General features: G+C 32.0%; 4 protein-coding genes across 6 annotated transcripts in view; 1 reads left to right on the top strand and 3 right to left on the bottom strand.

The window, feature by feature from the left end:
- The window catches only part of LOC105208998 (uncharacterized protein DDB_G0283357), a 131,501-nt gene that overhangs the window by 1,895 nt on the left and 114,881 nt on the right, over positions 1-14,725 (top strand). The gene's annotated exons all lie outside the window — the stretch shown is intronic.
- LOC105209003 (cystathionine beta-synthase) lies at positions 579-8,329 on the bottom strand. Its single transcript, XM_011179137.3, has 6 exons — positions 8,160-8,329; positions 2,576-2,701; positions 2,411-2,517; positions 1,314-2,352; positions 1,061-1,248; positions 579-992 (listed from the first exon to the last, which is right to left on the bottom strand). The coding sequence occupies exons 2-6, from the start codon at positions 2,689-2,691 to the stop codon at positions 895-897; spliced, it is 1,548 nt and encodes a 515-aa protein (XP_011177439.1). The 5' UTR covers positions 2,692-2,701; positions 8,160-8,329; the 3' UTR covers positions 579-894.
- On the bottom strand, positions 9,814-12,034 carry LOC105209107 (microsomal glutathione S-transferase 1). The gene is made up of 3 exons (XM_029038261.2): positions 11,781-12,034; positions 10,309-10,388; positions 9,814-10,241 (listed from the first exon to the last, which is right to left on the bottom strand). Exons 1-3 carry the CDS (start codon positions 11,907-11,909, stop codon positions 9,998-10,000), a joined length of 453 nt encoding a protein of 150 aa, XP_028894094.1. The 5' UTR covers positions 11,910-12,034; the 3' UTR covers positions 9,814-9,997.
- On the bottom strand, positions 12,562-14,698 carry LOC128922337 (microsomal glutathione S-transferase 1-like). Its single transcript, XM_054232416.1, has 3 exons — positions 14,404-14,698; positions 13,043-13,122; positions 12,562-12,983 (listed from the first exon to the last, which is right to left on the bottom strand). The coding sequence occupies exons 1-3, from the start codon at positions 14,536-14,538 to the stop codon at positions 12,740-12,742; spliced, it is 459 nt and encodes a 152-aa protein (XP_054088391.1). The 5' UTR covers positions 14,539-14,698; the 3' UTR covers positions 12,562-12,739.

Below are 14,725 nucleotides of genomic sequence, written 5' to 3'. Positions count from 1 at the left end.
AAATATAGTACCAGCCTTATTTTTGTATTTATTTCTTAATTTGAGGGTTTTGGTACAATTCTCTGTCCTAAGTTCATGAACTATTTTTACCAATTTTAAATTTATTTAATTCCTTTTATTTTAGTTTTGAATATTATATTTTTTAATCAAACTTTATATTTAAAAAAAAAACTACTACTATAAGTTGTGTCGTTGTCAAACAAAATGTTAATTTTAGGGCTTGAAGAGAATTTTGTACGATTGTGCAAGTAGAAATTTAGGGAACGTATATAATATTGACTACTGTTATTAAATAATGTTCGTCGGTTGGTTGAAATAATGTTACTAAAATATAAAAGTAATATACAATTGAACTTCCCCTAACTCGAATCATCATAATCCACAGAAAAACTGCGAGTTATGGAAGGTAATTTGTATGTACTTTGACTTAGCCAATTCAAGAGTTCGATTTATGAAGAACTTCGAGCTCTGAACTGTCACTATGTATGTGCATATGTATATAAATAACAATCTTACATTACCAAAACAGTCTGGTCCATCACCACCGTAGCATTGATTAAAGTAATTTGCAACAAAAATTAAGGTTAAAAATGTTTGTTTATTAATTATTATTTTATTAAAAACCTTTCAAATTGCATATGAATAATTGTATATAGTGATTGAATTTATCATTGTGTCAACTTAAAACTACATATCTTAAAATATGTTAAATTTTTTGAGATTACTGATTCCTTGTAGTGATGTAAGCGTAGTTGCTTAGCCATGGTTTTAAAATTGTAAACTTAAATATATCGTAAGTACGTTACAATTGCATTACGTAAACCTCAACGGATGATCAACAATGTGCACACGGAATATATAAAATTTTCATTAAAAGAATAGTGCCTTATGTCACTATTGACCATTGCTGCCATTTGTTTGTGGAGCTCCATTTGCGATGAAGGCGAGCACATCCAGTTTACTAGCAATTCCTTTAATGACCTCCTTTTCGTCTGCACAAAAAATATTTTGAATAATTTAAGGAAACTTTAATTTTGTCAAAATGTTTGTTCAAACTCACCTTCAACATCCACAATTAAGACACAGGGATCCAATTCTAAAATGCGCGCTAATTTACCCAAAATAGCATTTGAGGGTAAACGTATCATGCGTTTGTTGACTGCCTTGACGGCAGGTTCGTCAGTTTTGCGATTCATGCTCACGATTTGATTGATTAGGGTTTCCTGCAGTAAAGCGCCCAAAAGTGTGCTAAACGAAGCAAAGGAAAGATAGATTAGTTACAGTTTATAAAACATTTGATGGCACAAACTCACCCATCTTCGGCGTCCACGAGCGCCACTTGTTCCACATTGTGCTCCTTGAGTGCCTCAATGGCTTTCGCAAAGCTTACATCCGATTTGAGCACCACTGGCGCTTTTAAGTTCAACGCACTCACCGGTGTATCCCACCACCAGTGATTGTGTTCATTTACGACTGGTTTAAAATCACGCGCCTCCATCCAATTGTCCGAAACGAATTTCGTCATATAATTTCTTATGCCATCAGGCAAGATGACCACACAACGTTGACCCTCCTTCAGCTCCTTGGCCACTTGCAGTGCGGCATACATTGCAGCGCCACTTGAGCCACCGCATAGTAAAGCCTCTTCGGCATTCAAACGCTTTGCAATGGGGAAACTTTGTTTGTCATCCACTTTCACCCAGGAGTCTATCACATTGTAGTCATTTACTGTTGGTGTAAAATCATAACCAATACCCTCCACTTCATAGAAACTGACATTTGTCTTATTCAGGGCTTCGGGACGTGCCAATGCCGAACCGTATGGATCCACAGCAATTACTTTGCAGCTCGGTAGTTCCTCCTTTATTTTGCGACCAATGCCGGAGACTGTGCCGCAAGTGCCAGCACACACGACCACCACATCGACTTTGTTATCTGTCTGCCATAGAATTTCGGCAGCAGTGCCGTCGTAGTGAGCGAGTGGATTGCCTGAATTGCGATACTGATCCAGCACTATGGCGTTTGGCAATTCCTTTTGCAAACGCTGCGCTACACAAATCAAACCTTCGGGGCTATCGTAGGGCGCTTCGGTGGGTGTGCGTATAATTGTGGCACCCAAAGCACGCAGAGCCGACACTTTCTCATTGGACATCTTCTCCGGCATTATGATAATGCATTTATAGCCCTTCACGGCGGAGGCCATAGCAATACCGATACCAGTGTTGCCTGATGTGGGTTCAATTATCGTGCAACCAGGTTTCAGTAGGCCCTTTTCCTCGGCATCTTGCACCATGCGGTAACCAATGCGATCCTTTACTGAGCCGCCGGGATTGAGGAACTCACATTTGGCATCTGAGATAAATCTTATGTTAATATACAGTTATACTCATAAATAGACCGCGCAACTTACACATCTCGCATTTGATGCCCTCCGCTTGGGGTATATGATTCAACTTTACCAATGGTGTGCAGCCAATAACCTCCAAGATATCGGGTGTCAGTTTTTGACGATGAGCTCTAAAAATATTTTTGGTTAAGTAAATTATGTAGTTGCTTAGGCTGAAAGTTGGCTTACATGGGGCGTTTAGTGTGTGGTGTCTTCTCTTTTGTGCCCAAATGCCATGTGCATTTTGAAGGCAAGCCAGGATCGATGAAGTCCTTTGGGCGCTCATAAGGCTTGTTTGCAGGCATTTTAAATTAACTGAAAGAAGATAAATGGTGATGTTAATAATTTAGGAATTGTTAAAAGGAAATTTTGGATTGAAATTAAGTAGCATTTTCAGCAGACTAATTTTTATTTTACTTTAAGACCCTGCTATACATAATATTCTACCCTCAAGAGAATAGCAGTGATTTCATACCCGCAAGCTTCTAGTTTAGCAATGTTTTAACTACTTCTAAGCCCAAAAGCTTGCTTCTCAGCTTCCAGCTGAAATAATATAAATTTATAGGCTCATGGTCCTTGGTAGAATTAAGCTATCTTCACATATGAGTTGAGATAAGTTAAGATTTCTTATTGATTATTCCCTATAAAATGTTTTCTTAACGTGTTGGTTTGATCCACGAAATTAATTTAAACGACTTCAGGGTATATAGAAATCGGAATAAGCAAATTATGATCATAGTTTCTTTAGATAAAATTTGAGAATCAGCTCATCTGTGATTTGGGCGGTCCATATAACATAGTTTCGAATCAAAAGCTCAGGCCTCCCTTTGTCACAAAGAATTGAATTGAATTATTTCATTCAAAATTCCATAAAGATTAGATTCTTTTAAAACCATATTCGTTCATGATATTCCAGCTCGGAACCTCGTTGTTAAAGTTTTTGTTTCTATACATTTAATGTGTTATTATCATTGCGTAATTTTTTTAATTTTTCGCTAATTAAAATATGCTACAGCTTCAAATGATCTTGAGAGGTTCAAATACCTTGATTTCGAAATTAAATAATATTCATATATTTAATAGATGTATGAAAAAAAAAAAAACACCAGCAAGGCATTCATTTGAACTCTTTATCAACTAAAGTGTATTAATACATAAAATTGATAATAGAATATATGTATATATTACCTATTTGAAAAATTGTCATAGTAGGAAGCGCTTAGATACTCAAATTGGAGCAATGATATGGAAAAGTTAATTACATTTGAGCCATTAATATCATTTCTATTTTTTATCTATGTTTGCCGCGTCGAAAAAAAAGAAAAAAAAATAAACAATAAGCTCAACATTGTTGTTTACTTTCGTTTTTAATGCAATCAATCACAGAAAGTTAATTAGAACGCTTGTGTGCTTTTACACTATATATAGCAAATATTACTTAAAAAGGTTGACATAGCGAGAAAAATATCTGCTACTGATAAAATACTACATATGTATGTAGTCCAAAGTTGTCATTAAAATAAACGTTTTCATTGCCCTAGTTTTTGAGAAGCATTTATCTATTCTGAAAATTCTCAAGATTTCTCAAAAAATCGTGTCAGTTTGAATTATTTCGAAACGAAGTCTGAGCCATTTTCCTCGAAACTTTCTGACTGATATATTTCTTATAAATATATACTAATAAGAGTAATCCTGAATGAAAACAGTCACTATTATAAGATCAACCGGAAATGACAGTGCAAAAGTATATAATAAATGTTGTAAAACCTATATCTATATAGCAATCTAGAAGTAAAATATTGTTTTATATATAGATAATTTCAATTTCTTATCAAATTCATCTCAGCATTTCACAACTAAAAAGACTTATACAGTTGTTTACACAAACGTATCAATTAGCTAATCTTAAAGAGCACCACGAGTGCTGTTTTGACCCCCCATGTATTCCCATAATTTGTTAAAAACATATTTTTATTATATGTTAAGGCTATTGGCACAAATACCCATTTAAAATAATATACTAATATTATATAATATAAACAAGTGAGCTAAATTGTTTATTTTCTTCTCTGTGTTTGAACACTTTCAGCAGCTTGAAATACGTTTATATACCACATGAGATTCATAAAGCTGTAGAGTCGATATTTAACATGGCAACAGTTTCGGGTTTCAAAGAGCCAACTAATTCTCAAATAAGAAAAATGAATTCTGACCAAGTTCTGACGTTAAATCTGATGAAATTGGTTTCATAAGAGCTTATCTTTTATTAAATGACAATTAGTACTTAATTTGCTATATTTTTACGTCAAATTCGCAATACAACCTTGAGAATTAGTGATAAGAAAGTAAATGTCAAGTCGCAAATTCTTCCCAGCAAAGCTTAGTTCTAATCTTGGAAAGTACAGTAGCCGCTAGACTTAAAAATTTCGAGAGTAACTTATATGGAAACTAATTGTGTGAACATAATCAAGTTTGTGTGAACATCACATTCTGAATTTTAAAATGAGCCAACTGATTTTTTTATTATTTTTCGAGCATTGTTAAAAAATATGCTAATTGACTCAATTATTTGTAAACGACGTGTTTGTACATAAATTCCGGTAATTCATTCAAGTTTTTAATAACTTTTTGAGCATTGTTTTCTAAAACATTTCAAGTCGAGCTTTAATAATTCTTATCAATAGTTTCTATAGAAATTACACACCCATACAAATATTAAGTGCGATAACTTTACACACTAACTAATTTTACAATTGAACAATTTTTTTTTATTATTTTTCGAGCATTGTTAAAAAATATGCTAATTGACTCAATTATCTGTAATCGACGTGTTTGTACATAAATTCCGGTAATTCATTCAAGTTTTTAATAACATTTTGAGCATTGTTTTCTAAAACATTTCAAGTCGAGCTTTAATAATTCTTATCAATAGTTTCTATAGAAATTACACACCCATACAAATATTATGTGCGATAACTTTACGTGAATAATTAGTTGATTTTGTGTATTCACAATGCTCAATTGTATGAATCTATATATAAGTGTTTAACTAAAGTACAAATTGTCACGTAATTAATGAAACCCTACATGCTTCAAATAAAATATGCTAATACTGATTGTATTAGATGCCTTGTTGGAAAAATTTGCGATCATAATTAGAAGTGGAAATCTTTGAAATCGATTAAGTAGTTGTTGCAAAATAAAATATATCTAGGTGTGATTCAATTATAATTTTTCTTATCGGTCATATTGTATTTACTCATAACATTGTATGCATAATTTTTCTAACCTTATTTTAGTAACAAATATGAATAATTATGGTTATATGCTGCTAATTGGCTTTCATTTTTGAAATGAACAAATATGTTGGCTTTCATGAAAAAAGCCATAGGTAGATAATACATAGGTAGATAATATAGTATTTATGGCAAACCACATATATTATGTACCAATAAATGGTTACTGAACATTTTTATATTAAATAGTGCTTCTCATTTCATGCTGGCATATGGTTGCAAGAGAGATAAGTGACAATTTTGTCACTTTGGTAGAGACACACTATCACTATTCAACCCGTTCAATGTATGTTAAGGTCGGAGAGTATGACACCTGACCTATCTTTTTGTACAATAAAGATAGGATATATTATAAAATTTTCTGTGTCTAAAGTAGAATATTATGCTTATAGTTTAAACTCTTTCATTATCTAGAGATTTCAATCAATGCAGTTGAATTTTTTACTCTCGAAATCGAGAGTAGTTCCAGAATTGATATCTCCTATAAAGAACGTCAAAAAGTACTTAATTTTGAAGCATGGTAGAGTCAATGAATTGCTACTTAGTGAATGCGAAAAAATATTATTTATGTCAACATGAGAACCCTCTAGTGACATTTAGTCATAAACTGTATACAATTACAATTAGTACTATGCGAAGCCCAGCAGGAAAGCAACCTATAATAAAAATATATCCTGCTGTGAAATATATGCATATATATGTATGTCTTTTGAGAGAGAAAACATATGGATACAATTCTACTGACGTCCTAGAAATGTATGCTATCGAAGCCACTCAACACAAAAAAAAAAAATTGTTATGACCTGGGCATCTTACTATGTGCATTATATGTTTTTGGGGTCGTTGAATCCGAATCAGAGGTTGCTTTAACCCAGGTCAAGATTTTGACATAATCCCAGAAAACCAATATGGTTGACAGCGATTTTTAAAATTAATCGGATTTGCTTGAAACTCGCTACCCGGGGGTTTTCGGGGTCACGGATTACGAATCCGGTGTCGATTTTTTCAAAGTTCAAAATGGCAGATCCAATATAACGGACGCTTTTCTGAAAAATTTTATCAGAATCGTTTGAAACTCGTTACCCGGGGGTTTTCAAAATTCAAAATGGCGGATGTTATATGGCGAATTTTTAAAATGTGTTTGCCATATTGGTTGGCCATTTTGAATTTTTAAAAACTAGCGTCCAATTCGTAATCAGCGGCCCCGAGAACCCGAGTTCTCACAGTTTCTCCATTATTTTTAATGGTTTCTATAAAGTTTGATGTGTTTTTCTCTATGATAAATTTTTAATCTAGACTAATTTGATATTTTTTTAAAGAAAAATAACAACAAAAGTCAATTTGAGACGCAGTCGATCAAAGATCACAGTTTCAACACAACACATAGAATCAATCTGTAATGTTTAAGATTTAAGGAATGAAATTTTTCAAAATCAATTTTTTGAAATATAAAAGTGAACTGACGTAAATAGTTAACACGTTAAAGGATGAATGTATCTTCTTACTTGTTTTAACTATAAACAAATCTTATTTTCTTTCATAGTTTTAATACCAGATTCCTTTGAATATCATAAACCAATTTTAAGTTAAAAATTCAAGTTTTAGCAAGTTCGAGAACAATATACTAGATATACAAATAATTTTAAAATCTCCAAAAGCGCTCAAGCTTTCACTATCTATATTTTCCGACAGGGATTATATGTAAATATATTTAATGAATAATATACATATATGTATATTATATGTATTTATATGATCTTCGAGCACATGTGCGAATTTCGCAAACAAATTGAACGCACGTGTTTGATTACATATCAAAATAAGCAAAAATAACTTATGTATAATATTATATTATGGATAAAAATATCTATAGCATTTAGATATATATCCACTATATATAAGCACATAAACAGGCTACTGTGTACTAAGTTTTCAACGTCATTGCTGTATACCCAAACATAGTTCAATAAACCGGCCACGTTGTATTGTTGGTATACAGACAGCTTTGAGGGGGTCGGTTAGTAGCGAGATTATAGAAAATAAACTGTTTTCATGAAAAAAATGTGTATCAATAATTCATTTGTATTTTAAAAATGATCAGTTTTGCGGTAATATGAAAATTTTCCATTTAAAATTTGTATAATTAATTTTACAATTTGCATAAAAATGATAAGAAAAGTGTATTTAAATTGCATATTAAGGATGTTATTAACTTTTTAATGTTCTACTTTACACTTTAATAACTCTGAACAATGCTTGTTATATTTTCCTCAAACAACACTTGTCTTAATTACCATAAATGCACATTATTAACATAAATCTGATTGTTACTAATTTCCCAACCGGCTTGCGGCACTCTTTGCGGTTCACATATCACTTACAAATGAAAATTTTAAATAATTATTATTAACTTATTATTAATTTTTACAACTTTGTATTCACTATTGATAATATTTTAATTTTGTTCACACACTAACCTTTTACTTAAAAAAAATCTCAAGAAATAATTAAATTCACTTCGGTGGCTGACGTCCAAATCAGCGTTGTCTTCAATAGCGACTGACAAATGTTCTAATGTACAAAGTATACAAAATCTGTTTTGGTCGCTACAGCAATTTATAGCAGGTACACGTCGCTTGCTCTTCTACTTTGTGCTCGTAAGTCCGTCGTGTTGACTTGCTGAGCGAGTTAATGCGATGCGTGACAATATAGTGCAAAGTGAGGCGGGTTCTTTAAAGGCAACAGGAGTCGAAAACTGGTAACGTGGAGAATATTCATATATTTCGATGCGAGAGCGTAGTGTTAGTTTGGAGACTATGAGCGTCTTAATTTTTCGAAAAACAGAAGGTGTCTGTGTATATGTGAATATCTGTAAAATTGTTTTGTGTGAGTATGAAAGCACCGGTATATCGGTATAAGAGAGGCACAATACATTAGTGAGGTAGTGCAGAGCAAAGACCCATTAAGAAATTTGTTAAGAAACAATTTTTCGAAAGAATTGAATATCAAATTTAAATATTGATGAATCTTTGTCAGAAATACACTTGGTGCTTTATCCTACTTTGCCTATCGTAACTGAGCTTAGAAATAATTTTTCTGTAATATACTATTTTGTCTGGTCTGAAACATTAATCAACGATCCAACCACTTAGTCACTTACTCAGTACTACTGAGATCTTAATCGAATGAATGTTCAAGGGTTTTCAGAGTGAGATTCTGTTCATAACCGACCCCAAATACACCTATAATTGTCTTTAGATGAGATGAACGATCTTACAATTGCTATTTCTTTTAACACTCAGCTTTTACTTTGTTCAAAGATGATCTAGTTTGAATACATCCTTATAACCAACTTGTTACTAAGTTCCTAATCTTAAAATATGATACACCAGAATATAAATTGTCTTTATTTGTCTTTCTATAATATTAGCACTAGCATATACTAGCACTAATTGTGATATGTGAGAACCCTGATCCCAAAAAAATAGTTGAAGTCAAACTGTGCTCTGAATTACAACTCAACAGATTTTAAGAATCTCTGTCTTTCCGTTTAAAATTGTTATCGGTAGGTGATGTATCTTAATGAAATTAGTTGGCGTCTTTCAGCCATTCTTTTCCTAACCTCTGGTTGATCTTATATCGAATATATCGGCTAATCTGTGAAATATCTTATTGACCATTTATTTTCTTGAATATGATATTGTTTGACGAAACCGTTGTTCCCTAGACACATCCAAATGGATATAAATAAAGCTTGAATATCAAGTGTTGAATAAAAAAATTTAAGAGAAGCGGTCGGATTTTCTATTTCCACTACAGGGCTCATTAGCATGAAGGTTAGGAGGGTGAAATAGATACATTTCAAAAGCATTCAATTGGAGAAATTAAAATATTTGGAAGCGATGCTATTAGCATAACAATTTTTAGGAGAGGACGTGACAAGCTGCATCTCCAAGCAAACCGGTTACAGATGTAGTACATACTCGAACTTATGTATAAGTTTACTTGGAGCTCTCCAAAATACTTAAAAATGTATTTCTATGCGCATATTTAAGACTATGTTTACATAAAAATATGTAAATATATGCTAATAGCCCTCACATTTGGTAAATAATTCATTTCAATTCCATCTCTATTTGTTTGTATACACATCTCATAAAAATATACAATATTCTTTATTGTCTTGAAAGAAAGTTTTTCACCATTTTTTAACTACAAAAAAATTGTGTACAAAATATTTTTAATAAAATTATTATAATTATTACAATATGCACTCTATCTTTGGAGAGTGTGAACCTCTGCTTAGAATGCATTTTTACAAAGCGGCGAGCACTACCTGCAGCGCCATGTAAACTGTTGCGCCCAATGCAACAAAGAATGCCAATGCGCGACTGGGTTGTGGTACAACAACAACAGCATAGACAATGGTGTGGACAATGCGCGCAATACCCACAGCACGGAAGAGGTTGATGGCCAGCGCAGGGCTTGGGTCGATCAGCACGTAGAGGAAACCAATGACGAAGAAGGGCAGAATGTTCTCCAGATCATTGCGATGTGCTCTGTAGGTTAAAAATGTAGAATTGGCGTGTTATGACTTGAGTTGGACAAATGCATTTAGTTAAGTACCTGCGCACGCGTTCAACATCGGGATTGTCGAATTTCACCTTTAGACGTTTGTCAAGCAAATCTTCGGGATTGGCGAAGGTCTGTAAATATGAAAATGTGTTTGTTTATGAGTGAAGGTTTTGATATTTTATACACTAGTCTACAGCAGGAAGGTAATGTTAATAACAATCTCCTTTAAAACAAATTTTAATAATTTCCTTCAGTGAAAAAATCTTTGCCTACAATCAGGCACATACTTAAATTTTTACTATTATAAATTTTTTGAATGAAGACAAATGCGTTCGACTTTTAAATGAATGAATTTCGAATGATTTTTTTTTTTAAGTTTGGAATTAAATTTTATTATTTCGTTAATTCTCCGAAATAAAGTCCGTTATTTTTACTTTTACTGTAAATAAAAAAATGGAATTTACTCTGCTTTCAGCTGAGACTGTCATTTATTTTTTTTAGTTAAGGTAAATTAAATTAAGGGTCAATAAGTCAAACTCTGTGCGAAGGAAGAAAGTTGATGCATTGTTGGAAAAAATTTAGAAAACACAGAAACGACATAAGTATTAAATGGGTGTCATTAATTTTAATTGAGATACGCGCAGTATTGCCAGACAGTTAAAATAAATAGATAAATTGTTGCCATTCACTTATTAATTATTTTCTTTTTTGAAATTATGTTTTTCCAAAATAAAGTTTTTAAAATATTTCAACTCACAATAAAAATTAAATTTTAATGAAAAGTAAAATTTTCGAATATAATAATAATTTTATTTAAAAAAATGAACTAAAATAGTTGTTGACATTTTTTTATAAGACAATATTTTTATGAAAAGCAAAATTATTGGTGATGGCAACACTGTGTAGTTTCTCAGTGTAATTAAGTTTCAAAATTTTTTACAACTTTTTTTTTTAATGCAATAAAATTTTTATTAATGGTTGTTTATAAGAGAATAAGCAATTACTGTTAAGTATTTGCCTTGGTATTGCACGACGCCGTAAAATTCTAAATATACAGTACATACATTATTGTAGTACATAGTTTGTTTGTAAACCAATTTGAATGAAAGCTTTCAATGGTTAACAGTAAAAAAATGCGAGAGCATATAAAAATTTGTATGCATTTTGTGACTTATGTACTCACCGGTGTACATATTTATGTGTTTATGTATGTTCAATATATTTGTACAGTACTTACATTTGCACCTACTTATGTTTATTGTTTTAACGAACACTAATGAAAAGTGATTTATTATAAACTAAATACCAACATTAACTTAACTGTATGTGAGGTCTTAACGATAACAAATATTACACAAACATTTTTAACTAACTAACTTAGACTTTAACCCCATCGCTTTCTAACCGAAATGACAGCGCACTTTTCTACACTCAAATCAATTAATATTCATGTACTAAAGATCTACGTTAATTTGCATAAATATGTTTGTAAGTAAATTTTTATAATATTTTCACCAATTTACCTTTGTCCTGAAGCGTTGCACAGCGGTCAGCAGTGACATCAGCAAGAGTTTTAGAACCAAAACACCGGACCAGAAGACATAGACACTGAATACTTCATTATCAAGTGAAATTAAATCTTTCGCCGCCATTTTGCTTTAACAAAATTTCTTCCAGAAAAATTTAGAAAATTTTACTACGGTTTAAATTTATCGAACTACTGTCGTGTAAATCTACTGACCAACTAATTTTAAGTTGACTCTGAACACTTTTTGTCATTGACTAGCTGAATCTCCAGCGTGTGCTTTTGATAGCATGTGAATACATATGCATATCTCTTATGTGTTTATATTTTGCTTTGCTCCATTCACTCAGAGCGTAAGTTATGTATGCTCTCTGCTTTATTTTTGTCTAGTCATTTTAAATGAATATTTATGAACTTTTTATTTACCATAGAAGCATATGTTTGTATTTGTCAAAGTTTCTAAAAAATAATCAAAAAATAATGATAACCATCAATAATAGCTGTGAGTTGAGATTATTATTGGATTTATACTTTGTAGTTGAAGTTAATTAGAAAATAAAAGAATGTTGGGCACAGAACTACTCGCGACAGAAATGAAAATGGGTGAAAACCGATAGCCATTGGAGAGTTTTTGGGGGCCGTATTTGAAGCTATAAGCATTTTGAAACCTCTTCCTTTGTAGTGTTTCATAAGTTCATATTTTTTTGCTTATTTAAAATAAGTGACAACTTTTTTATTTTGATATATTCGAGTATTAAACCTCAAAATACAATTCAAAATATTTTTTAATATTTTTATTAAAAAAATACCTTATTCCAAAAAACTAATAATATTTATATAAAGTCGACAATATTCCTCTTTGACATAAAAATATTCCTTCCTTTCGACTAACTCTGTCATTAAAGAGAAATTCTCGTTCATATTATTGAATTAAATACATATATCATATAGACATTATTAGTAAACAGCTCGAACCACTTCGTAAGCCATATAAGTGGTGGCGCAGACTGGAACAAGAAAAGCCAATAGCCGACTCGGTTGTGGCACTGGAGCAATGGCGTAAACGATTGTGTGTATTATGCGTGAGATACCCACGGCTCGAAACAAATTGATAGCCAATGTAGCATTGGGATCTAACAGCACATACAAGAAGCCAATGGTGAAAAATGGTAGAATATTTTCCAGATCGTTGCGATGTGCTCTATTGAGAGGATGAAAGAAACTAAATTTTCTCCAAAAATATTATATTTTTATGTTTACCTGCGTGCTCGTTCCACATGTGGATCGTTATATTTCACTTTTAGTCGTTTGTCGAGCAGATCCTCTTCGTTGATAAAGGTCTGTAAATGCGATAAAATAAGTAAAGTAAAAGGTCATTAGTTTTAGTTTGTATTTTCGAATTCCTCATCTTCTACGGAAATTCAATTTCGTTCTGAATTGTTACAGACTCTTGCTGGGCATACGTCTAGGTCTTCCCTGTAACTCTTAAAGTAAAAATGTCAAAGCTAAGTTAGGCTTCTTCTCAAATATACTCTGAACTGAAGGGAATCGCTCTGGTAATTCGCCATTACTTGTCGAAAGGCATATAATTATCGTTAACTCAGTCATGACTTTCTTTTTTACTGTCGCAGTAAGATAAATTGGAAAACAGTGGTTCTACTTTCTGCAGACGTCCTAGTCATTCCAGAAATTTAAATCGGCCTTATTTTCTTATGGATTCAGGATGTTTCGTTAATATATAGTCATTTCATTCGTTTGAAGCATTTAAGCATTCATTAACAGTAAAATTCGCTAGTGAAACTTTAAATGCTTTTATTTATATAAAGAAGAGGTCACATATGCTATATGTACATATATATTTGTAAAAAAGCTTTGCTAGTCTATCGACGTTCGAAGATGCCGGCCGGCATTTAGTCGCGACCACCTGGTTTGATAACATGTACATACATACATATAAAGTCACATATAAATACATACATATAGACTCTGTATATATATATATATATATATATATTTATGAGAGTTCTCTTAAAGTTTCTCTATATAGCTCTGTTAAAGCTCATATAAATTGATTCCTATGAGACAAGTGCAAAAATGCACGTCGACACGAGAGAGTCATGAAACAAGAGGGAGAGAGAGGGAGAGAGAAAGATAGAGCAAGTGAATGCGATTATTGTTATTAAAAAAATATATGCGTTCTTATGGTATATACTTCAATAATTATAATTTGAATGCAATAAGCGAGCAAAAGTTGTCATAACATTGAGGGTTACGTAGAAGTTAATACGCAGTTTGATACTGTGTAAAGAATGTGCATTTCATGAAAAATTAAATTTTCTGTCAAAACAAGCGTTTTGTGCAGCAAGCTTATATTAAATATTTTATTGATAAATCTTGTTTTGCAATATCTTGCTTAACCAGTACTTAAATCATCAGAATTACTACTTTTAAGTGCCTACCATTCTCAAGAATCTACCTAAGGTTCCATGCATTCCGAAATAGTTTTTAAATCAAAATATTAGCCATTGCATTCATTTATACAGTCCATTTTAAATAAAAGTTCTCTACTCCTCCAATAACACCCTTTATATAATATATATAGTAATGTCACTTATACGCACCATCGTCCTGAAACGCATGAATCCCGTTATCAACGACATGAATAACATTTTCAACACTAAGAACGCTGTCCAGAAGAGATATGCTTTAAAAACATTATTTTCCAGGGAGAGAAGCTCGAATGCTAATTTTGTCATTTTCAATTTCTAAATTTTATGTGTATTTAGGGAAGAGTTTCGAAATATACTTTGCATATAGTACTGTTCGTTTTAAATTTTTCTTCACACTTTATCAATAAATTATAGACCGACTGTTATTTCGCAAAATCAACAGTTGCCTTTGAAGTTCGCGAATGCACTGAAATTGATTTATATGTATATTTCT

Source organism: Zeugodacus cucurbitae, chromosome 5, assembly GCF_028554725.1.
Source record: "Zeugodacus cucurbitae isolate PBARC_wt_2022May chromosome 5, idZeuCucr1.2, whole genome shotgun sequence".
In the NCBI taxonomy this organism is placed as follows: domain Eukaryota; kingdom Metazoa; phylum Arthropoda; class Insecta; order Diptera; family Tephritidae; genus Zeugodacus; species Zeugodacus cucurbitae.
This window is presented reverse-complemented; position numbering and strand designations above follow the sequence as displayed.

Bases quoted from the DNA above. Each gene is read 5' to 3' on its own strand.
- LOC105209003 (XM_011179137.3), bottom strand. From the start codon at position 2,691: ATGCCTGCAAACAAGCCTTATGAGCGCCCAAAGGACTTCATCGATCCT. The intron at 2,518-2,575 runs GTAAGCCAACTT...AAATATTTTTAG, and splicing joins CCACACACTAAACGCCCCAT to AGCTCATCGTCAAAAACTGA. The intron at 2,353-2,410 runs GTAAGTTGCGCG...GATTTATCTCAG, and splicing joins GGGCATCAAATGCGAGATGT to ATGCCAAATGTGAGTTCCTC.
- LOC128922337 (XM_054232416.1), bottom strand. From the start codon at position 14,538: ATGACAAAATTAGCATTCGAGCTTCTCTCCCTGGAAAATAATGTTTTT. The intron at 13,123-14,403 runs GTGCGTATAAGT...TCGCATTTACAG, and splicing joins TCATGCGTTTCAGGACGATG to ACCTTTATCAACGAAGAGGA. The intron at 12,984-13,042 runs GTAAACATAAAA...TCCTCTCAATAG, and splicing joins CATGTGGAACGAGCACGCAG to AGCACATCGCAACGATCTGG.
- LOC105209107 (XM_029038261.2), bottom strand. From the start codon at position 11,909: ATGGCGGCGAAAGATTTAATTTCACTTGATAATGAAGTATTCAGTGTC. The intron at 10,389-11,780 runs GTAAATTGGTGA...TCATATTTACAG, and splicing joins TGCAACGCTTCAGGACAAAG to ACCTTCGCCAATCCCGAAGA. The intron at 10,242-10,308 runs GTACTTAACTAA...TTTAACCTACAG, and splicing joins GATGTTGAACGCGTGCGCAG to AGCACATCGCAATGATCTGG.